We start from the raw sequence: 23905 nt of genomic DNA, 5'->3' as shown, positions 1-23905 counted from the left end.
TGTAACTCGCTGCACATGGCTTCCTGCAGTCATGCTCACTGTGGTGGTCATCCCCAGCCGCAGCTTTCCAAGATCAAGGTGGCAGGTTGCCATGCCCAAGCGCCATTAGTCATTCCCCATGCACCTCAGTCTAAGGTCAAGTCCCTTAATTGAAATGTTCCATTCTGTACCTTCTACCAAACCCTACCTGTAGCGGGAGGCAAGACTTGGGCTGTGTGATTTCCTAGACTCACCACAGATTCGCTCCAACAGGTCCACATACCTCTGGGGGCCCCAGAGCTGAACTCAGTACTCCAGCTGGGGTCTCACCACAGCTCAGTAGTTTCCAACAATGTCCCATCTATCAGCCTGTTCCAACTTCCACTTCTGTACCCAATAATCAAATTCCTAATACATCCAAAGTGGGGGGAGCAGGCACAAAGTTCTCCTCAATGGCTCTGCAGGCAGGAACTTGCCTCCCAGCCAGTAGCCAACCACCCCAGCAATTCACAGGTATCATTTAATAACTGAAACAATACTATAGGGGGAAAAGTTCTGGGATATGTAGTTTTCCACACACTTGGCAATTGAAGAGATTTCACTGAATGACACAAATTCTACAAGCAGCAGCCACGACCCAAGTTGTAGCTAGCTACTGCTTAGCACCATAAAAACCTCCTGCTTTTTGAGGGAAAACAGATCCAGCTACAAACAACAGCTTGTACCCATAAACAGGTAGCCATATCCTTAAAATGGAACCCATTGTCACTTCACAGTGAACTGGGACAAAGAAAGTACTGGAGGAGTTCCTGCACAGCCAAACACATCCAGAGACTGAAGTTAGTAACTGCTAATGCACACAAGCATGGAAACCCCCCCATTATCAACCATCAAGGTCCAGAAAGATCCAGTCCTTCAGAAAGGAAGCAGGTTGAACATGCACCCTGCTAAGGACACTGGTGCTTCACAGGAAGTGCACACTGTGACTCGAGTCTCCCCCACCACCTTGTTTTCTCAAGGTTGAATCACTCACAAGCAGGTACACTTTGATGGTCTACAGCATCGACCACCCCAAAATGCTGACTCACAGGTCCATGCTCTGAGAAACTGCACAGGGACAGTGGTCACAGGGACCATCAATTGCTCTATCCAGCTGGAGCGACCCAAGCTTTGCTGATGGCTGCACAGAAAGCTGCCTGACTTCCCACCCTCCCTTTCACCCTTCCACCAGCCAAGATGAAGCTTCTTATTCCCGCACCGGGGTGACTAACCCTTCTCTCAGCAAGTCTGCACAACTCAACACATTATTAAAAAGTTTTATCTTTTACTGACCATCAGATGCCTGTTAAAAATCTGTTACCTAGCAACAACAGGAACCATTAACCGAAACAGTCACAATTGATGATAATGACAACCACCATAACAAGTAACACCCCCCCCAAACCAAACAGGGTTGAGCAGCAGCTGGAATGAGTTAGCTGCCACTCTCGGTGTCGTTGCTCAGGCTTTCTGCAAGGTCACCTAACCCAGCTTTGTTCAGTGCCAGAAGCAGGTTCTCAGGGGTGGCATGGGCACCCTCCTGGTCCTGCCAGGCGACCAGCAGCTGCTTGGCTCTCATCTTCATGTCCTCACTGTCTGACTCAATCTGCCGGATGTCAGCATCTTTCATTTCCAAGTAGGGGGCCAGGGTCTTCCACTGCTCCCCAAGCCTGTTCGCAACTGCCTCGATCTGGTCGCCCGTCATGGCTTTGTCCCGCTGCACATCTGGACCTGGGGAAACAAGAGAAAGAATCAGTGAGAGACAGGGAATGGCTCCAGATACTGCAAATTCATCTTCCCTATCTGCCCTGGTTTAAATCCCCTATTTACTTACTAACAAACAGATGACTTACACCTTTCCTTCAGCTGTTAAAACTACTCATGGGCTCTGAGAACAGATGGATTTTTACAGCTGTATTACCTGGGTTTCAAAAGGAACATTCCTTATTGCCTGTGACAAAGAATATTTGGGGGTTTATGTTATCTCCCATTTGATTAACAGAGAATTTCTAAAGCCTTATGTAGATCAGAACCACCTCCTCCAAATGAAAACCAGGATTCTGATAGGCAGCCTGCAAGTTTCAATACATGAGTCAACTATAATATTAAAATACAGAGTGATCTTTAACATTTAATTGTCTCTCAGACTTCTTTCAGTCACTTTGCTCAGTGCTAACCCAGGTAAGAACAGTTTGCTTCCCTTTAACTGTTACTGAAGCCTCATGCTCTCGTTAACAGCAAGACTGTGAACAGGACAGTAGTACCTTTAATACACAGTCAGTACTTTTAAGGAATTCTCTGTCATTCTGGCATGTAGATAAAACCATGGAATACTGTGCTCTGCTGAACAGCCAAGTGCTGCAGTGATTACACAGGGGGGTTTTCACATTTATAGCTTAGGTCTACAACCTATGGCTTACCACCTATGTTTGCTTCACACCTTAAAAGAAGAAGCCCTCAAGGCTGAATTAGTTAATTGCATTTAAGTTAATCCCAACCCGAAGAGCCAGCTGGCGTGGAGTGGAAGTTTCAGCTCTCTCCAGTGCCATTTATCTGAACTAAACCTCACTGCATCAAGGAGAAGGAATGGAAGATCACAAACAACAAAACAACAGAAGCACTCTGCTCGCTTCCCTTATTTCTAAGCACAGAGGACCACAGCTTTGCCATCTTTGCTTTATGGCAAGGTTTAAAGAAAGATGCAAGTTCCATGCAGTAAAGCTGTGCGGTTTGTTTGCTTAGGCAGCATTATGCTGAAGAGTTGGAAACTTCCCCGCTATTGTCAAGAAGACTGTGGAAAAGGCCAGCTGCTGGATGAAAAAGGGAGACAGAACAGAGATTCACAAAGGCCCATGGGAGGCTTTGTCACTCACAGAAAAAATCTTTCCGCAAAATTGACAGTGGTGGACAGAGTGTGGCTTCCCTGCTCTGCATATCCTACCTGCCCATGCTGGATACAAGAGCTGGCACAGAGAGATGTAACACACAAGAGAGAATGTGCTGTGAGATGAAGGCAGGAGTGAGGATGGAGGGAGGCAGATCCACAGACACAGGAGACAGTGAAGGACACTTACAGGAGTACAACGTACCAGGGTTACAGGCAAGAGACAAAATGGAAGGAGTGGTTTATGGAGAGGAATGAACAAGAGATGAAGTTTGTCAGGAAGGCTGCTCTTCTAACAGAGCAGCTTTTGCCTTTAAGTTATTTTAAATGAAGAGGACGTAAAAATCTCAGAGTTGGAATATATCCATTACTGAAAGCTCCATAACCACCCACTCCAGTAGGGCTGGAGAGAGGCACTTATCTGTGGCAATTAAAGGGCAGAAAGAACAAGGAAGCAGGTCATGGAACACTCAAGGTAGGTTTTTACACAGCAATGCTGGCATTTTAGCTATATACACCTACTAACACTGTAAACACCACCATGTAGCAGAAAAGGTGGAAGAGGCTCCAGATTAAAAGGCTAATCCAACTTCAACTAGTCAGATGCTTTCAGCACTGCAGGCCATGAGACCCAGAGGTTGCTATGGGTATCCCGTGCCCTGGGAAGGCTGCGCTTTGTGGTATGAATGCTGGTTAAGTCAGAAGCGCTGACTGTTAAAACAGCTTCTACAACACACAGCAAGAGAGCTACTGCAAACATGGAGAACATGCATATCTTACTTTCATTGTTTTCCTTTAATAAAGCATCATTATCTTCCTCATCTTCATCCTCGCCTGTTTTTATTTCTTCAGAAGGAGGCTACAATGAAAGAACTAAACATCACTGGATGAATTTTGTGTTTAATGAGAAATTTTACAGCTCTATGACTGTCTGGAATGTGTGGTAGAATGGAAAATCTGAGATGATTCCACATGAGAACTAAGGATCCCCCAGAGTCTCCCATATACCAGCCACCAGTAACAAGCGTTCTAATAAAGCTTAGTATTAACTAAAAAACCTAGTTAAAGCATCCACCGACTTCACAGGATTCTCTCCTTTTCATAACAACTACAACTAAGCATTGCACACCTACCTTTATTACTTAATAAAAAAACAAATGAAGAACTTCCTGTGAAACCGCTACTGATAAGTGTATTTTTCAAAAAGTCATTGTTCTTCATTAATTTTATTCCTCCCTCAGGAATTCCTCAGTTTTCTGTACTTTCAAGCTTCTTAAAAGTGGCAAACAAATATGCATACAGCAAACTTTTCACTCTTCAATTTAGCTGTTGAACACTGACTTCCTCTTTGCATGTTTCAGTCACAGGCCCTATCTATGTATCTGTTTCTTGCCGTAACATTTGGAACATGCCAGCTGCACCATGAGGAATACTGCACCAAGTGCTACCTTAATACATTAAACAGCTTTCCCCTCCCAATAAAACTAAAACTGCTATTAGCATCTAGTAAACTGTGATAGCTGAACAAACAAAAAGGCAATCCAACCTTTACACCTTAGTAGTTCCAAATTGCAAACAAGGAAGGTCTTGGATATGGAAGCATGGATACAATCCACAAGGAACTGCTGGCTCGTGCGCTAACTCAAAGGTTTGGAAAACGCTCCCTTCCCCAGCTGTTAGTTTCTCTTATCATTGTGTGTAAGAGAGCTGAAGGACCCCTCCCTGGCCTCAAATCTGCACTGCTGAACACGCAAAGGGTCAACACTTTACATTTACAGCTCCACAAGGTCTGTTCCTCCTTAGACAGTTTAGAAGTCGGGGAACTCATAGAAGAGCTCTGGTAGAGAACCCTGCTGTAAAGCTGTGGTAACGCTCAGTGCATGCCCTGCCCCTTTTACTGCCATCCCAGGAACCACAGTCACCAACACGCATGAGCAGTGACGCCAGCTACACCTTCTGTGTGTGCTGCAACACGGAACCCAAGTCACGGGGTACAAATGTATTCCTGCCTACAAATTGGACTGCCACAGCTGGCTTTCCAGAGTACAAGGCAGAGCTCAGCACTTACTTGGTTAGTCAATGTTGCTTAGTTTGGTTTTACTGGGATCTTCACAGATCAGACCAATTTTATTTGAAAGTTTTACTTTAGCATACATGTTTTTTTCCCTGTTTTTTTCTCTCCCTTCCCTCCCATGTACCAAATGGACTGCAGAGAGACAAGCAGGATGTCAAATGAATTCAGCATTTATTATTGTAGGATAGTATTACTTACAGGCAGCTCCTTGGCTAATTTGATTACCATGTTTTCTAGATATTCAGGTAAACTCTTGAATTGCTGGTTTGTTGGCTGGAAGAAGTGGGGACTTCTGCGTGCTAGAAGCCTCAGTGCTCTCCAGCCATAGTTAGAGTTGTTCACAGCCCTACAATAAAATACAGGCTTGGTTGGCAACAGTCTGGCATCTAGAAAAGCACAGAAAAAGATCTGTGGCATTTACTAATCAATACAATTCTGTCCAAACTTAGGCGTTTTTTGTACATGACTTGAGTCCTGCACAGATATTAGTAATGCAGAGAACAGTGTGTTTTCTTTTACTGATCCATACACGAAAGAGATCAAGATGAAGTGAGACACAACAAAGATTCACGTACTTGTACTTATTTTCAACCATGTTTTCAGGGTCTGCTTGTTCAATAGCTTCTTCAAAAAATTCCTCCAACGTTGGCATATATTCCCTGGAAAAGAAAATTAAGGAGCTTAATATGCCTCACAATCTACTCTAAAGTAGCTGGTTTTGAATTCCTTCATACACATCTCAAGCTTATCAACTGAAGGAAAATAAAAACCAACCCATTCTACTCAAATTCAACAATTGCAAATAAGCAAAGAATCTGTTCAATATGCGTTGCTACAAAATGACTGCCGATATAAAATCGGCTATGAAATTATTTGCTGATTATAGCCACTGAAGCGTACCAGCGGTCACTAGCACTGTGTGTTGTGTGCCTTTAAACCTTCTGTCATACCAAAAAGTGAAACGAACATGTCAGTGGCATTTGGTGAAAAAGGACAAGAATTGTGGCAACACGGAAAGGAGACTTTTATAAAATCACCTGTAACAGCTGACTGGCTGTGTCAGAAACATGCTGCCACTTGCACAGCTCACAAGTGCTCAAGACCCCAAAGGGGTTGTTTCGTGCAATTTCACAGGACAAGTAAAACATCAGCCTCATCAACCCTCACCCCCTATTTCAGTGTCATCTGCTACCAGAGAAAACTACATTACCATTTCTCCACAATTTCAATTATTTACGATCACTAATTTTAGAGGGGGAAAAACAAAAGGCAGCTTAATGTTACACTTAATTATTCCATCTTAGTGGCTCCCTGACTTCCTTAACGATGACCCTTACACCTTCTGCTGAAGGTACTTCAGTTAATGTACATTCAATACAGATCCAAAGGCTACAGGTGTAAGGAGAAATAACTTATTTGAAATGGACTGAAAAGCCTCTGAGCTCCTGGGCTCAGAGAGATGTGATCAATAGCATGAGGTCAAGACCTGTCACTAGTTCGATTCTGGGACCAGTTATTATTTAGCACCTTCATTACTGACCTACTGATGATGGGACAGAGTGCACCCTCAGCAAGTTTGCAGTGTAGAAATGGAAGGAGTGGCTGACAGACCAGAGGGTTGTGCTGCCATTCAGAGGTACCTCAACAGGAATCTCATGAAGTTCAAGAAAGGGAAATGACAATTTCTGCCCCTGGGGAGGAACAACCACAGACACCAGCACAGCCTGGGGACTGACTATCTGGAAAGCAGCTTTTAGAAGAGGTATTGGTGGACACCACCATGAACATGGGCCAGCAATGCACCTTCTGGCAAAGAAGGCCAGCAGCACCCTGGGTTGCATTGACAAGAGGGTTATCAGTAGGTCAAGCAAAAGGATCCTTCCCTTCTACTCAGCACTGGCAACATATATCTGGAGTGCTGGGTCCAGTTCTGGCATATGGGTCAATGCAAAAGGCTGTGCATGGACAGGATCATCTAACATCCAAGAAGAGGGTGAGGGAGCCAGGACTATTTACACTGGAGAAGACAGGGCTCAGGGGCAGTAAATAGCTGATGTGGGCAATAAGGAACAAAGAGTCAGGCTGGATGCTACCCAGTGGAAGTACAAGCAGCAGCTGGCACAAATTGAAATACGGGAAATTCCAGTTCAGCAGTAGAAAAAATCCCCCAACTTTTCTGTGAGGGTGATCAAACACTGAAATGGGCTGCCCAGGAAGGTTGTGGATTTTCCACTCAGAGAGATGCTTGAAACCTGACTGGCAAAGACCCTAGGCAACTCGCTCTGGTTGACCCTGCTGTGAACAAGAGGTGGACTAGGTGAACTCTAGAGGTCCCTTCCAACCTCAGCTCTTCTGTGACTTAAAAGACAATTTTTATGGTTCATATGGGACATATTAAAGAGCTGACTGATGTTTCTGCTCTCAGAACAGCTAAAGGTTGCTTCTGAAAGCTATTCAAACCAGTACATAAGCAACCATGACCTAAAAAAAACCCCACCAAATAATACTCACAATGATCAGGATTTGCTGCTTTGAAGACTGCAAGCAAGAAACACATTACTCAAGAGCTGTAGGTTACTGTAAGCCAAGATCGTCAGTGGTACAAAGCAAGCTCATAATGATCTCTGGTTTTCCTTAAATGTTTGACAGAGGCACAGCTGCTTCTACAAGTGAACCTTATAATCATTTGGGGCACGGAAAGAAGCACACTGGTCTACAAATTCACTTTAATTTTGTTGTGAAAATCTTGTTTTGGCCAGGGAAGCATTGCGTCATGCATGTTTAAGCGTAGCTGTATCACTGACTAGTGGAACCGAAGCAAGCAGCTTGATAACCCGTTTAGTTTGAATCCTGCTATATTATCCCACATACAGCTATCTAAAAAGATGACAAGGAAGGAAGGAAGGATTATCCCATTTGAATGAAGGCATGAGGAACCAAAGCAAAAAGTTAGTCACTTGACTATATTCTGTCACAAAGTCTGTAACAGAGCTTAAAATCAAATCCAGACCCCCGTGGATCTTCTCTTTCCTGTTTACCGTGGCATGCACCGTCTTGGTTTATCTCCCTTTGTTTAGTTTTATTTATTTATTTACTTGAAGAAGCTGCAGCACAATACAATCGTGCACAGGGAATAAAAGCTTGCCTTCCAGACACAACTCCACCTTTAGTCCTTGGCCTAGTAAATGCAAGTATCCTGTCAGAGGCCTTCCTGCACATCCCAGCCTCACAAGAAAGGAGGGCACTTCCTCTGCACAGTTCCCAACCTCTGCAAAAGCAATTCCTCCACTCACGACACCAGCACAGCTGGCACCCCTCCCCAGGCACCCAGCCTTTACAGCCACTACAAGCAAAGCTCTCTTTGGGAACTGTCCCATTCCTTTTCCAAATTTTCGTATTAGGTATCACATCTGCACAAGAAAGGATTATGCTATTTATAAACAAACAAAGTTACACAGCAAAGTACATTTTCAGTATTTCCTACAATTGTGCAAGCAGAAGGGATAAACAATAATTGTATTTTTCTACATCTGCACCACTAGTAGATCGAGTATGCACCAAAACAATGCTTGCTAACTGATTTCCTCTCATCCAGTATTGTTCAAAGCACATGCCTCTTCGGAAAACACAGCCAAATAGCATGCTAACTTCATTACAGCCACACTTGGCAACCTTCCTTTATTATATAAGGTAATTAATTAGACAATCATGCTCTACAAAATGGGAGTTTCCATCTGTTTTTCAGCTTATTTTACTTTACTAAGCAATGAAAATTACTGACAGCATAAACAGTAATGAAGAAAACTGTAAGGAGATTCCAAGATTAAACACTAGTGATGAAAACTTTAAGGAGATTTCAAGACAAAGATTCATAAACCAACTCCTCTCCAACACACACAGTGAAATGGCATACCATATAAGACCATCCTACATGCTTTCCTTATGCCAATTTTGTAATGATTGTAATTTCCTGTGTAAGTAGAGTACTGAAAGTTAGCATTAGACATTTAGAGAATGACATACCATTTTTTACCTACCTACTCTCCGATTTACAAGCTTCCATGTTATCAGGACATAAATTCCAAAGGCGGGTCAGTTCCTCACTGAAAAGAGAAGCACAAACACATGTCAAACCCCCATTCATCATTCTATCACTTAATGTTCCATCATTCACCACAGACAGACACATGAAACAATACTACAGAAATTTTCACCTCAGGGCCTTTATAATAAAGCATACTATATAAACCTTGTGATAATACATATTAGGAATTAGCAGAAGTGATGGAAATCTTATCTGAGGTTGCATACAAGGAAAATTACGCGTTAAATTTCTGTTAGAATCTCCTGCTGATCTGTGGTCAGCAACAGTAACAAACTCTCTTTCCAAGCCAGCTAAGGCCAGGCCATACTGTTTTGATAAATGTGAAATAATTTATCATTATCTTTTTCTGAAGGGATATTTTGCTAAACACTCAGTAGTCTTGAAACTCAAGGTCAAAATTTCTACATCTAGGCTAGGTGAACTGTTACAATAATTAGACTGTAATTTCTCCAAAAGAAGGAAGTGAGAAGGTACAGCACTTAGTGTGAATGGCACTTTTGTTAGAGAGGGCCTATCAAGAAGACATCTTTGCCCTAGGGATAAGATTATCAGTGGGTGTTATTTTAAAACCCATGGCACAGAAACATTTTAAGCAAAAACGTAAAGAGGACAGAAGTAATGAAACTGATCCAAACAAGTGAAAACAATGGATTTTCAGTCTGTAAATTACAGACTATTTAAAAGGGATCTACAAGAGACGATTATAAGGAAAGGAAGCCTACTGTGAGTTTTAAAAGAATTACATATTCTATGGCTGTTCTTTCCTGGCAGTTCCAAAAGGAGGAAGTTTGAAAATTACTGACTAGAAAAACATACAGTGTAAACCCCCCCCCCCCCCCAAACCAACCAACCGAAACCTGTAACAAAAAAAATCCAACATACTTCCCCATAAGGATTTTTTTATTTGGTCCTTTTCCCAAGAAGTCCTCTGGAGCTGGCCTCTTTCTCACAGGCCTCATTGGCTTAGAATCAGGAGGCCTACAGGAAAAAGGATGCTCTTTAGCATCAAACCAATGATATTTAAAGAACAAAATCAAGCCATTTCAGATGGTACCCAGTTAAATTATAATGGAAGTATTCAGAAGGACTGAGATTCTAGTAGTGGAAGGAGGTGAGGGTGAGAGGAGAGAGAAGGTAAAGTAGGGATAAGGAAAGAAATTTACCAGACACCAAAATTAGTTCACTCACAAACTGAAAGGTCTATCAGAGTCCCGATACAGAAAAAGTAGTAAATCACGTTTCTGCCAGCAGCACATACTAAGAATGATCTACCCTGCTGCTGGAATCATCTGCTCTATGATTGCAAGTTCTTTTCCCCCAGGTGCACCTGATTTCATGGGATCAGAGAATGGAGATCCCAGACCACTGAAGTGAGGGTAAGACCTACCCAAGCTGAAACTCTGGCTGAGATCTAAAGAAGGAGACAGAACATTTATAAAAGTCAAATTTCATAATTTTACTTTACAACCCCTCTGCAACAGTCATTTCGCTCTTCTCACAGCCCCCCTCCCTTTTTCACAATCAGTTAAAATCGTGAGGAGGTGGCTCCACCTGATCTCTCCACAAAAGGAAATGCGCAATGAGATCGTGCCCCAGATGTTCATTACCACAAAGAGCCTATAGACTGTGTGCAGACTGAAGGAGGATGAAGAGGAATGTTTGGTCACCACCTCACAACAGTCAAATAGACATGTAGAGTCAGAGTGTAAGGTTTGCCAGTAGCTGGTAACTAATTACACAGCAAACCTTTCAGTGGTGAAAGCCACCTAATCATAATTTCCTTTGAGGTAGGGAAGTGATCACCACCAAGTGGCAAGCCCAGTAACTAAACGGCATAAGAGGAGAACTGTTACACAAAACTCCAGTTCTGCTGCCCCACCAAAGCCATACTGCTAAAAGCTTTGCTAGCGGCAATCCAAAGTGATGTATGGGCAAGTCAGGCACCAGTGTCTGAAAGCTAGGGCGTGCCTCAGTCATTGGATGCTTGGTATTAAGGGAACAACATGTTGCCATGAGACAGTGAGGAATGCTCTCCTGAAACTTCATACATTCATAACCACATCTTCACTGACATAATGAAGCCTTAAGACTTTTTGGCAGAAATCTAAGAGCCTTCTGCACACAGAAGGGAAATCCACCTAAACAGATCTTAAATTTGTGTGAATCATTAATGGTCATATACACTGTGGGTACATACTCTAAAGCTGAACCATCATTTCAAACAAACAGCAGGCATTACTTCATCATTTGCATTATTATTACTTATGCAATAATAATCATATTACTTCATAATAGTTACCTTTCTTTGACAAAGCTTGGGCAGCCCTCATTTTTCCATGAGTTCCAGTTTTCTTCAGTATTTAATATATGCTGCAGAAACATAATATTGCACATTATTAGGGTCATAATAACCTTCAGAATTGAACCCAAAGTTTTTAACAGAGCTACTAAAATGAAGGGGAAAATTTTGTTACAGTGTATTTCAGTCACTAATTTGAAAGTCATCAGTATAATCTTAAACAGAGGCTTTAATTTATTCCAAAAAGCTTATCTTCTCTCTTCAATAACTGTGGGAAAGGCTTTATTTCTTCTTCTCTAAACAAGAAAATAGATGCAACTGAACTAAAAGAAAATAGGAAAGCAAGACAACACACATTTTAGTTTTGTTTTTAATTTCACTTGTGTTTTACTTCTGCGTCTTTGGGCACAACACTCCTTTCTGCAAAGGAGTTTCAATGACCACTCTCTCCTATAGGCAGCCAAGCACATATATGCACATTTCCACTTGTCCCCAGGAGAAGGAAAAACACATTAATAAAAACATGGGAAAAATATGACTAAAATAAAAAGATGTTATATTTTTTACTGAGATGAGATAGAACTTCTCTCAATTACTACATATGTGCCCCAAAAGCTAATTTATGCCAGACATAGATTGGTTCAGACAGGCACCGAAGTACTTACTTCTACCATCTTCGAGAATCTTTCCCCATCTGGAGGATTTTCTGAAAGAAGCTACAATTGGGAGGGAGAAAAAAAAGTTAACTTTTTGCATTGTATTTGTAGCAGAATACATAGGAAAAAAACAAACCACAAAGAAAATCATGGCTACTGCTTCAAAAAGGTGCTTGATACAATATTACATGCTAGATATTCCTTCATGCAATTTTTATAGAAGTACCTACTCTACCAACCTGGTAAACCGCTTTCGTAGTATCTTCAATCCAAAGTGACTGCTCATCTGTAAGAACATAGTTTGAACTGGAATCGGGGGGGGGGGGAGAAAAAAAAAAAGAAGTGTCACTAAATCAGCTTACTTAAAAAAAAAATAATTGAAGAGTTTACTGCACATCAAAATAACACTGAGGACACCACATTTACACTACACACTTTCTGAGGGGTGTTAGAGAGGTTCTGAAGAAAGTACTCTGAATGTGCTCTGGTCTGGTCCCGTGGACTGACCACTTACTAGTAGTTTGTGGAGTTAACTAGATGTGCTTGTGGAATATTCTTTCAATTTTCAGCTTCATCCAATAGGAAGTCCATTTGCACAACTCAAGATCACATCCTGATGTTGGGACCAAAGCACAGCAAGTGTGCACAATTAAAAGATTTAAAATAAAAACCCCAAAACAACCCAACTCTTCTAACCCCAGGTAAAGCTGTTTGTACTGTAGACAAATCATAGTAAAAGAAACAAACTAATCTACCAGCTGTATACAGAACACACACCTTGAATAACTCAAAGCGTCAAATCTACATAGCACAACCTGAAGTCATTAAACAAGTCGCTTGGTACATCCAGAATTATAATGCAATCAGTGATCAGAAGTGAAAAGAACACAGAAATAAATCCAACATGGCCCACTTCACTCCCAAGCTGAGACCAGAACTTTTTTAAACACGTAAAAAACCCAACCAGATGAGAATCTAATCTTTGTTTTCCACTGGTCCAAGAAGAATCAATTTGAAACATAACCATCAACATTCCCTTTAGAGCATTCAAAAGCAACATAACACCAACCAGCTTTTAATGAAGCACTAGATATCTTAAATAGCGAATACGAACATGATCATGAAGAAAGACTTCTTCCCTCTCATGGCTGGCACTCACCTTAACCAAGCTTTCACGGCCTCTACCTCTCTGATACCCCACTATACTCATCAATTTGGCAGAAAACTAACTCTGCAAAGATGAACAGATTGGTTTTTTGCTGGCTGAGTAAACTGCACAAATTTGCACAAGTCTAACAAGCACTAAAGCCCCAGCAAGAGAAGAGAAAGAATCACGCAGAGGAGCGGAGAAAGGCAAGAATGAGACCTGCTGTAAAATAACTTCAGCCACATCCTGCCTCAATGCAAGGCTCTGCAGGTTTCACAAGAACCTTAGAACAAGTAGACAAACTCTTTTAAAATATTTTGAGATATCTCGAAGTTTTTAGCTCCCCATCCCCAAAACACAAAATATTTCCACATTACCTTTTAAATTTCACCTGTCCTTTTAGGTACTGAAATAGTATTAAGTACTGCAACAAGATGTGACGGCGAAAGTTACTGTCACTCAGCTGTAAATCCATCAGCTAAACAAAAGAAGAATTATACATTAAAGACACTAGACACACAAAAGCAAAAAGTCCAACAAATTTTTTCTGGTAAACTCTAGAGAGAGTAAATTTACAAGATGATGGCAAGTCATTACAGAAGCTCTATTTAATATCACATATGTTTTCAGGACAGCGCTTCACTTTGAACTGAACCAGAATTTGGAAAACCAAATACTCCAATATTTCAGCAAGCTGAAAGACAGCTTCCTCCCTTTCCCTATGAACTACTGCCTACAACATCAGGATTTGGTTATCACGGGAGCATTCACTCTCATCAACACACAGTGATACACTGTTTGGTTTCTACTCTGTGTGCTGCAGCATGGTAAATCACACAAAGCGAACATTTGAAGATTCTCTGAAGAAGGCCTTTGACTGCTGGGTGTTAATTAAGCAACTGGTTCTGTTTTTTCTCTACTACATTATTTTAAAACTGTAAATACACATGTCAAAGGATTTTGATGAATTTACCTACTCTTCTATCCCAGAAAAATTCATGCTGCACCACAACTTGCTGTCATCTACTAATGCATGCAATTAAAAGTTAAAGTTACATATTATTCCAAAATGAAGACAACAATTTCAGGATTAAATCCAACAGAGCACTGCATTTTTAACTCAATATTAACAGAATTAAAACCTCTTAACAGCTTTTTCAAAGCAATTTTAAACAAAGCTATTATGAGGCAGAAAATAGCACATCAGCCAAGTTTTGGAAATGTAATTCTAAAAGCAATAAAACCCTAACATGTAACAATACAAATCAAATGCAATAAACAGGTCAGCTTTACTGCAGAATCCTATTCCAGAAACAGGAGCTCATGAATCATCAATTAACAGAGGCAATACGCAAAAAGAATCAAACGAAAAAGAATACAATAAATCTACATAAAGTGATCAAGCAATGTAATGGGATATTCAGAGAAACCGTGGAGTCTCCATCTGTACAGACATTCAAAACCCAGCTGGATGCAGTGCTGATTAACATGCTCTGGCTGAGAGCTTTGAGCAGAGGTTTAACTAGACAGCAGTTCCTTCCAACCTCAACTAGTCTGGGATTATGAGAAAAGAAATCACATACCTTTTCACTAGTTAAGAACTTTGCAAAATATACATGTTCTCCTCCTGTTTTTAGTTCTTCCAGCTTTTTTCGGGAAGCCTGAGTGTCGTCCAGTTTGTAACTTTTGAAAACAGCCAAAACTTCTTCTGAGTACTATAAAACAGTTATTTACCACATTGAAAATAATATAAAAGCTTTGTAGTTATAGAACTACACTAGACTTAGTGCCAAGCAAGTAAAATCATTTTTAAACTTGCTAACAGCTAGTTGAAACAACCCATTTGCCACCAATACACAGGGCTTCTCTGGCCTCCACAAATGACAGTGAAAGCATTATTTATCATTTCAGAGCATCTAATCATTTGGAGTACTTAAAATATGCTAAAAAAACAATGTTATGGATTGTGAACAGTACACTGCTTTGCTGTATAGGTGTTAGAAGAGAAAAAGGTCCACATGACAACAGTGCTATATTAGACACAGTTTAAGCTGTTCAGAATATATACAGAAAAAGGTACAGACATGAGAGTTAAATTTGAAGCGCTGCTCTTAAATTCAGTTCAGAGCCCTAAAGGTGCAATGAGATAAAACTTTCAGCTGAAAGAATTAAGCCTGGCTTTGCTCAGTTTCTCGGTACCACATGTTGGGGCTTTTGCTGCGTTCCCTGCCCCAAAGCTAAAAATGTAGACCTCACTGACTAGATTTATATTAGGAAGTCTGAGCAGATGTTACGTTTTATTACCAGAACACAGAGAATGAAAATCAAAAAAAATCTCAGGCTTCTTATTTAGTAAATATTGAGTGGCAAATTGTGAAGAAAAAGCAGCTTAGCAATAAACCACCCTCAACATTCATACTAAGCAAAACTGAAACAGCTGGCTGAATGGACATTCTCTTCTCTTTGCTTCATTAGGCATCTATCCTCTTTAGGATCTGACTGGGATCAATATGACTATTCAAAACTAAGATTTAGGACTAGGTAGGACCATTTATCTTCTTGGGGGGCAGAACAACAAACCCAAACAAGTTCTGCTTTTTGCAGTTAAGCACAAAAAAAGTTACTTCTGGCACTGTTGCAACATATGAAGTCTGCTATTGAATTACAGAAGTTTTTTAGGAGATCTACTGTACATCTTGATACTGTGTACTGTCAAAGGCTCACTTCAGAAAACACCAAAATGCATTTTCTCTTGCACTATTATTTGTCAATGGCATAAGCATTTGAAGTGTTCTATCCTCATGCACTCGCTCGCCTACTTGTGTAAATGGTGATTTTTTTAATTAGGCCTAATGACTGAAAGCATGAACTCAGTATTACCTTAAGAAAAGTTTTCCATGAGACCTTCTCATAGCACTGCACAGGATTTCTAAAATAATCTTGAAGTGACCAGAATTTTCTATACAGGTTATAATCTATTGGAATGGAACTGGGGGAAAAAGAAAAAATAAAATGAAAGCAATGTGTTAAATTAGAGTCTACTCAGGAACCTGCAATCACAGAAAATATGATTCACTTTTGTAAGTGAAATACAGACAATACTGAGCCCTAACAGAGAAATGTGTAATTCAGAATTTGTCCCTAAAGGAGTTTTCGATCCAGTACTGTATTTTCTTACCATTAAAGCAAAAAATAGAAAAAGGGATTTTAGGAGTTTTTCACTATCTGGGTAATGAAGGGGAGCACAGCTTTTTCTCCTAAAAGCATATATAGCATGTACTGATTACATCTTACCAGAACAAGATTTGTCAAGGTAACTGGAAAAACTGCCAAAGAGAATAGCAGTGCTTCTCAGTCTGGGTATGCAACTTTTTCAAACAAAAGATCTGCTTATTTCTTTCTCTTCCAGGCAACTCCACTTAAACAGATTAAGACACTGCTAGGTTGTAGCTAATCTTGAGCAGGCAGGAGACAAGCAGAATTCCAAGCACAACATTTAAGGATATTTCCCAAACAGCTCTTTACTTTCACTTTGGAAAGTTTTCTCTCAACTTTTAAAACTGTTGCAAGCTCACCAACTTGTTGGTGCTTCATCATCTCCCATTTCACCTTCTTCTACATCCATTCCTTCTTCTCTCTCCTCGGTGTGCTAATAGGAAAAAATAATGTAAGACTTATACTAATGCCACTGTTATTTGCATGCAGTTCTCACAGTCTTATTTTAAACATTCTATTACACTTCAGATCAGAAAGCTTAAGCTGGTACTTCAAAAAATCTCTAAAATATTATTCCAGTAAAACACGTAACAAATTCCTGTTTTAGCACCTTACTACTCTTTGCAATTGTAGCCTGACTTCTCTTGGAAAAAGCCGAAAGGACAGCTCTATCCTCCATACACTGTGGGGAACACTTAGTACAGGCAGTGACAGTGCTTATCCCTCACAATCAGATCACCTTTTTTCCCCATCAAAGTCTGCACAGTTTAATGTACCATGCCTATTTCCAGAATCAGCAGCTTGGCCTAGGAGAGCAACAACCAAATAATGAACATACAGTTCTGATTACTAAGCACATGAGCATGTTTTTGTGTGAACAGCCTAACAGGTTTTCTGCAGAATGAATGAAAAATGGCACAGGAATTTTCACCTTCTGTCCTAGAGTGCTCTCATGTTCATTGGTATTGAAGACAGTAACATTTTCCAGGTTAAACTGGCTCTGCAAGTTAAGTCCTGTGAAAAACAAAGGGCCAGTCTTAGAAGCTGTGAAGTTGATATGCAATCATATGCAAGTCTATTAATACAGTTAGTTGTTTTATGAGATGCTGATATTAAATTCTCAGAAACAGCATTTAAAACCTGTGTTTGAAATCACAGCAAATGAAGGATACTTAAAATATTTAAGGTAGAGACAAGAACTAAGATACAATTGCAAACTGACTTCCTCCAACTGGATTTGTCTGCTACCATCATAAATTTAGAAGATTTAGCATATTTAGTCTTTGTTAGATCTTAAGTGTAATGCAATGCAAAAAATTCTCACCTGACTTTTCTGAAAGTGGAAATAATCTAGCCAAGAACAGCTGAATTCTTCCACAGAAGACTGTGTTTTGTGACTTAGATAATCTTCTTAGGAGGTCTAAATATTATAAAAATGTAAAGAATGTTAGTGTTTTTTCCTCTTCTAATTTCTCACATGCTAGAATTTAAGACTTGCTAATCACATGAACTACATAGATAATGAAAGGAAACCAAGATTTGTAAATTTAAACACTAGTAATTTTCTCAGATTGGCCATATTTTTTCCAAATGCATTCTACCAATTTTCCCAACACCTTCAACAGCAACAGAAAATCAGTTCAAATGAATTCTACTCAAATCAGCATTTGGTATGGGCCTTATCATTGCTGCAGAATATTTCTCAGATGTTCTTAAGAACCTCTACTGATGAAGAGATTCCCTCAAGGTCAGAACAACTTTTACATTAACCAGCAATACTCAAGAATATCTGCTGTGTGATCTGCCTTTTAACTTGATTACTTATTGAATGCATCTGAGAGTAAATCAAATTATTAAACTTTCTTCTATTTGCTAAGATAGGGATTTCTTTAATTCCTGACCACCCCCCTGAAAAACTACCATCCTGAAAAACTCACCATTGCACATTCGTAGCAAGTAGTTTTTTCCTGCAGAGTAAAATGTATTCTGAAATGGAGTAAAGGTATTTAGCTCATTAGCAGGTCACAAAACTTTCTTGAGTGGATTTTCATTCACTCACAAGCCATGAGTAAGTACGAGTCATTCCTACTATTGCCTCTAAATTAGAATCTTCCTTTAAATAAGAAGCGGGTTTCATGAAAAGGCAACGTAAAAGAAACAGTCCCATAAATTCCAAGAAAGCATAAGCCACAACGTTTAAATCCAGTTTCCATACAGAAAACCCCCATGTGACAGTGAACTGCAGGAGCATCACCTGCTTTCTTTTCTGGAACACACTAATTTTTACTCATTGCTTTTATTATTCCGTGCAAGAGTAATAAGAGTATTAATAGTACCAGTAACCTGGCAGCAGAAGAAAGAAATGGAGTTTGTGAATATACCAGGAGACACAATACTAGCTGAAACAGAACACCCTGAATAAACGCCTACGGGAAGTAGTCCTGGTTAAGAAATCAGAGAAAATTGAGTGATTTTCAACTGTTACCTATAGAGTTGCATTCCTGGCACTACTGACAAAGAGCAAACCAAGGATACCGAGATCCAAGGTTTCTTATCATCTTGGAATAAAATGCTGGCAGGTTAGGACTTCTGTCTGAGACCTGGAATTCCCTCTTTAATTAACAGTGGCTGCAGCACAAGAAGTGCAGCAGCCTGCTGCAGCAGCAATTCTCCTGCTATAGCACCATGGCACAGCAAGAGCATAAAACCCTCACATGGGCCTCAAAACTGATTGCTCCTCAAGAGCAGAAATATTCTAGGGCAACATATTCACTTTTGCTATAGTCCTGTGAGGGAAAGCTCATTAAGAAAGTGACCAAGAAGAGCTCTGCCCCTCTCAGGTAAGAGGTGGAAGAATCTCCTTCAGCTCTGAGGAAGAAGCTGAATAGTAAGTCAACAGAGAAGCTACTCATGCAAATTGTGCATTATTTCTAGTGCAACAAAATCTGTATAGTGTAAAAGAAAAAAAAAAAGCAGTTGGAAATAAAGCAATTATGACTTTTTTTTAATTATTAATTTTTTGACCTCTGCTGCCCAGAAATTTAAGCCTTGAAACAAAATGTGATGAATGCTGCTATTTTAACAGAAGCAGATACAAAGACAGTTAAAATCTGTTTGCAAAAATCGTTCAGGTGGACAGAAGTTCTGGTACAACTATATCACATTTTGAACAAATACCTACCGATTTCCATGTAGCAACATTCTTCTCCACAAAAGTGAAAATTCTGTCACACTGATCCAAGGGCAGGCAATCCAGAACATCTCCCAGAAGCACAAAAGGTGTTGATGCAGTGCAGATACCTATGAGGAATAGGGAACATTTTATTAAGTGAAGTTGAACTGAAACACAATAAAGATGCATGGTAGCTGAGAGACATGATGTTAAAATAAAAAAGAAGAAAAAAGTTCTCCTGGGTTTCTACAAATCCTAACAGAAGAAAAAAAAAATAAAAAGCTTAGGCTAAAGTGTGAACTTCCAGTAAAGCTATTTCTGGATGTGCATACATGCAGATGAGCTTTACAAGAGCCTTGCATTAATATAAAACAAGTAATAAAGAATAACTGTTGTAAACACCTCAAAGTCAGAAACAACATCACATCTTTTTGCAGACTGCAAGTGAACTAACTCCTTCAGACTTCTAAGTCCACAGTTAGTTACACTACACACGCCCATGAAGTCCGAGTTTTTTCTTCATGCAAAGCACCACTAAAGCAGTGCACCAAGGCAGTCTACCCATGCTCTGTAGTTAGGCAATGTCTGAATTCCTTATAATCACCGGTCTTGTTATTCTACAGTTCATAAAACACATATGTAGTTGAGCTGTACTTATTAAAACAAACAAGTATTTGATGCATCATATGAACAAATAAACAAAGGGAAGATTGCAAAAGCCTCTTCAGAAGAGGTTAGAACATTGATTTCTGACAGAAAGGGCAGTTATACAAATGTATTCAAGTATCTAAAAACCGGTCCTGTACTGACAGATACAATCTGAACAGAGATATCCAGGAAGAGTTATTTCTGGCTCTGCCAGCAACTGACAAGAGAAACCTGCAGGTCATTTAACCTCTCTGCCTCAGTGGTCTCATCTCTAAAATGATGGGAGACTTCTGTGCATTTTACAGTGATGGACAAAGACATAAAATGCTAATTATGTTTCGACTAAACCCATGCATCTTCCTCTATTAAAAAAAAACAACAAAACAACACAAATGTTACACATACACCTGAATTTAATTAGAAGTCATTCCTCTCATGGAACAGACTTCATAACCGCTAGTGTAAGGGCCACATATTACCAAAGCTAACTGCTGCAGATAACTTACAAAAATTAGGATTTTAAAATTCCCCTAATTGGTCCCTAAAACTGCCAACAAATTTGAGAGAAAGATGCTCACCTTCTGTGACTCCATTAATAGCAAGAGAAATAATTGCCAGGAGATTTTCACATGGAGCTTTGTTTATCTAAACAAACAAGACAGTGTTACACTTTGGTTATGCTGACTTAAATACATCTAACTAAACTAAAATCCTTGCTTCCAACTAGGCATACTTAAAACAAATACTGACGTTCAACTTCCCAAAACTTCTATCTATTAAATCAGACATGTCAGTTAACATGATGAAGATTTTATTGAGTGAGCAACATTTCCTGACTGCTTCTAACTGCTAAAGACCCTACAATATCTACTGTGTAGAGTCATTTACCTCTGAAAATTAGCACACCACATTCAGCCTTCATTCAAGCAATACCAATAAAAACCAGTATTTGATTCTTTTCATCATTCTTTTTAGTTGACAGGCAGCTTTGTTACATGTTAGTAATAGATAACCCACTCCACCCCATCCTTAAATGTACAGCTGCAGAATAATGCATATTTATGAACTAGAATTTTAAATAGTAGACTTTCATGAGAATTATAAAAAAAATGCTGGAAAAGGCTAAGTCAGCAGCTCTTGCTATGCTGTGGTATCCATAAAATACTGCCATTCTGTCCAACCTACCAATCTCCTTTAATCATCTATATTATACCATAATTAGGTAACTCTTACATAATGCATGTTTTTATACACAGTATGTTCTTATACTAAAATAGGCTGCTATTAATACATTAACTTGCAAACAGAAATTTGAGCTTTATCAAGAAATAAGCTGTAGCAGTTTAGTACTTACTATTTCTTCTTCTACAATAACTCTAAAAGCTTGATCCAAGGTACACTTCTTTTCATTTTCACTGCAAATGCAAACATTCCGTATCAGTTAATAACAACTACTAAGGTAAAGATTACTAAAAAGGTACCTGAATAGGCACCTTTAAAAACCAAGCAGCATTTACTTACCTCCCAGGAATCTGGTTAAATGCACTCAATAATGGCTTGATACTTTTGACATTCAAGGCCTCTCTGGTGGATGTCTACCAATATGTAAAGAAAGCAAGCTTACAAAACCAGTACAAAACCAGACAGATCTCCTCCTTCCTCTGACACTGGACAGAAATACCAAGGAATCTGTTTGCCAGACTCCATACAGCAAATAAGAAGTGCCTAGGAAATTAGACGTGAGCTAGCAGCACATCACACCCCAAATCTGTGTGGTGAAGCAAAACACAGACGAATACACTGCTGCAACCGACACTGCATCTGCAACAGCCTCAACTGTGTTCCCACCTGCCGCCCCAATTTCACCTGCCTTACAGGTAGTTTATGGCAGCCTGGGACAAGAATCCTGCTAAAAAGCTGGTATAAAAATTACCGTATCTTGTAATGAAATCAATCTTACGGCACCAGGCGTCTACGCCTCAAACACCCCTGTGCAAGCCTAACCCCTCCGTTTAACAAACCGGGCCACAAACGGTGGTCTCCAGAAGCCCGCGCACACATCCAGCCCCACCTGCTCCTGACACGGAAAAGCATCATTCAGCAGAGGCACAAGAGACAAGCATAATAAGCAACGGACGTTTTGCTGCGGGAGTTATGCCATAATTTATTTCACATTAATATTAGCTAACCAAACAGCTGATCCTCCTTTTGTTGGGCTGAGCTGGGCAAGTACGAAACCCTATCCTAAAACTTATACAGCTTTATTTCCGCTGCACTGAACGCTCGTTAAAGGAGACCCGGGCCTGCGGGCCCAGCACCGGGCCCGGCCGGTGAGGCGCGGCCGCTGAGGCGGAGCCCTTCACGGGAGCGCAGACGCAGTGACCCTCCCACCCGATACCAAACGAGGGTGTCTAATGGGCCCGGCCGGGCTCACCGTGAAGCGGTGCCGCGCCTCAGGCAGGCTGAAGAGCGGCGGCGACATCCCTCCGGCTCACCGACGCTCCGCGCCGAAAGGGAGGAGCAGGCAGCTCGTCGCCTTTGTCAGTGTGAGATTGTCTAACTGAAAGCGGCTTTAAAAGGTTAACGTGTGTGGGAGTGACAGGTGTGGTGGTTGTTTCTGGTGACCGGCACCTCGGAGCCGCGATCTGCCACCGTCTTCAAAGGACCACTGAAGGAATTTTTATATCGGTAAAATCACCTCGGCACTAACAGTTCGCAGGTTGAATAATGTCCTGCAGGTACCTCCCCTGAGTCACCTTGGATGGAAGTGTAATCATTGCTTCTCTAGATTTAACTACTAGTCTGAAGTAGCCCTGCAAAAATAAATGTTTATTGTGAAATGTATCTTTTTTTGTGTCTCAGCTCCTTTAAAGACCCCATTTTCCAGCTAGGCCAGATAGTGGCAGTTCCCAGACTTGGTTCTTGACAGCCATTTGAAAACTGGAAAAAGGCATTGGAAATGCTGACAAATGATGCCTAGTCTTCCATTCCTGTATCCAAGCTTGCAGCTATGAGTTGGGAACCCTTGTTATGTCCAGCCATAAACTCCTCTCAAATATATTACTCATCAGATGTCTTCTGGATCTCTCAAGGGCACCTCAGAACTGACTGGAGACACTGTTTTCTCTGCTTCTCAGTCCTGCTTTCCTTTTTGCTATCAAAGCAGAAGCATTTGAGTCACTTTCCTAAGAAAAGAAAAAAACACCCAAAACCAACCAAAACCCCCACCCCACCTTTTTCTCTTACCAGTGCTGAACTTCCTTAAGCAATCACTGTCACTAAAAACCCAACTATGTAGCTGAGCACGCTAGCCTGTCCTGGTGATGCACAGCTCTCAAGATGTGTGACTGGTACTAAACAAACCAGCCTATGTCTGTTTAGACTGTCACCATGTTCCTGGGGGAGTGTCTGCCCTTACATTTAAATTCCTCAACACAAGGAATCTGTGTTGCAACATCAAATGCATTTATTTGACCCCTGAAAGACAAAGCTATGTACTTTGATGAAGGTAGGTTTCTTCCCCTTGTATATAGAGACCTGATGGTCCTAATTCACTGGGTGGGGAGCACTGGTCTGCCAAAACTCCCCAGTAATTATAAGTAAGGAAAGCATTGTCTCATTTATTTGGACTCTCCCCTCTCTCTCACTATATAACAGAGCAAAGCTTTGTCACGAATTATCCAATA

The 23905-nt window shown here is 40.5% G+C and overlaps 1 protein-coding gene across 3 annotated transcripts; it reads right to left on the bottom strand.

Annotated features, from left to right (window-relative positions):
• Positions 1 to 1283: 1283 nt before the first annotated feature.
• THOC1 (THO complex subunit 1) lies at positions 1284 to 22729 on the bottom strand. 3 transcript variants are annotated; one of them, XM_057397592.1, is made up of 22 exons: positions 22654 to 22729; positions 21741 to 21814; positions 21574 to 21634; positions 20798 to 20864; positions 19581 to 19699; positions 18337 to 18385; positions 17724 to 17819; positions 17331 to 17413; positions 16759 to 16832; positions 16064 to 16172; positions 14767 to 14898; positions 13561 to 13661; positions 12276 to 12342; positions 12046 to 12096; positions 11381 to 11451; positions 10469 to 10492; positions 9964 to 10059; positions 9014 to 9079; positions 5552 to 5635; positions 5175 to 5322; positions 3683 to 3761; positions 1284 to 1749 (listed from the first exon to the last, which is right to left on the bottom strand). In XM_057397592.1, exons 1-22 carry the CDS (start codon positions 22699 to 22701, stop codon positions 1454 to 1456), a joined length of 1995 nt encoding a protein of 664 aa, XP_057253575.1. In that variant the 5' UTR covers positions 22702 to 22729; the 3' UTR covers positions 1284 to 1453. The 3 variants fall into 3 exon arrangements, with proteins under 3 accessions (XP_057253575.1, XP_057253576.1, XP_057253577.1); XM_057397593.1 differs by lacking the exon at positions 10469 to 10492; XM_057397594.1 differs by lacking the exon at positions 3683 to 3761 and having other exon boundaries at positions 1580 to 1749.
• Positions 22730 to 23905: the final 1176 nt, after the last annotated feature.

This window comes from Pezoporus wallicus, unplaced genomic scaffold, assembly GCF_028554395.1.
Source record: "Pezoporus wallicus isolate ANWC-B61680 ecotype Strahan unplaced genomic scaffold, APGP_CSIRO_Pwel_v1 contig_227, whole genome shotgun sequence".
NCBI classification, from domain to species: Eukaryota; Metazoa; Chordata; class Aves; order Psittaciformes; family Psittacidae; genus Pezoporus; species Pezoporus wallicus.
Note: the sequence above shows the minus strand (reverse complement) of the source record. Positions and strands in the feature narration are given on the sequence as shown.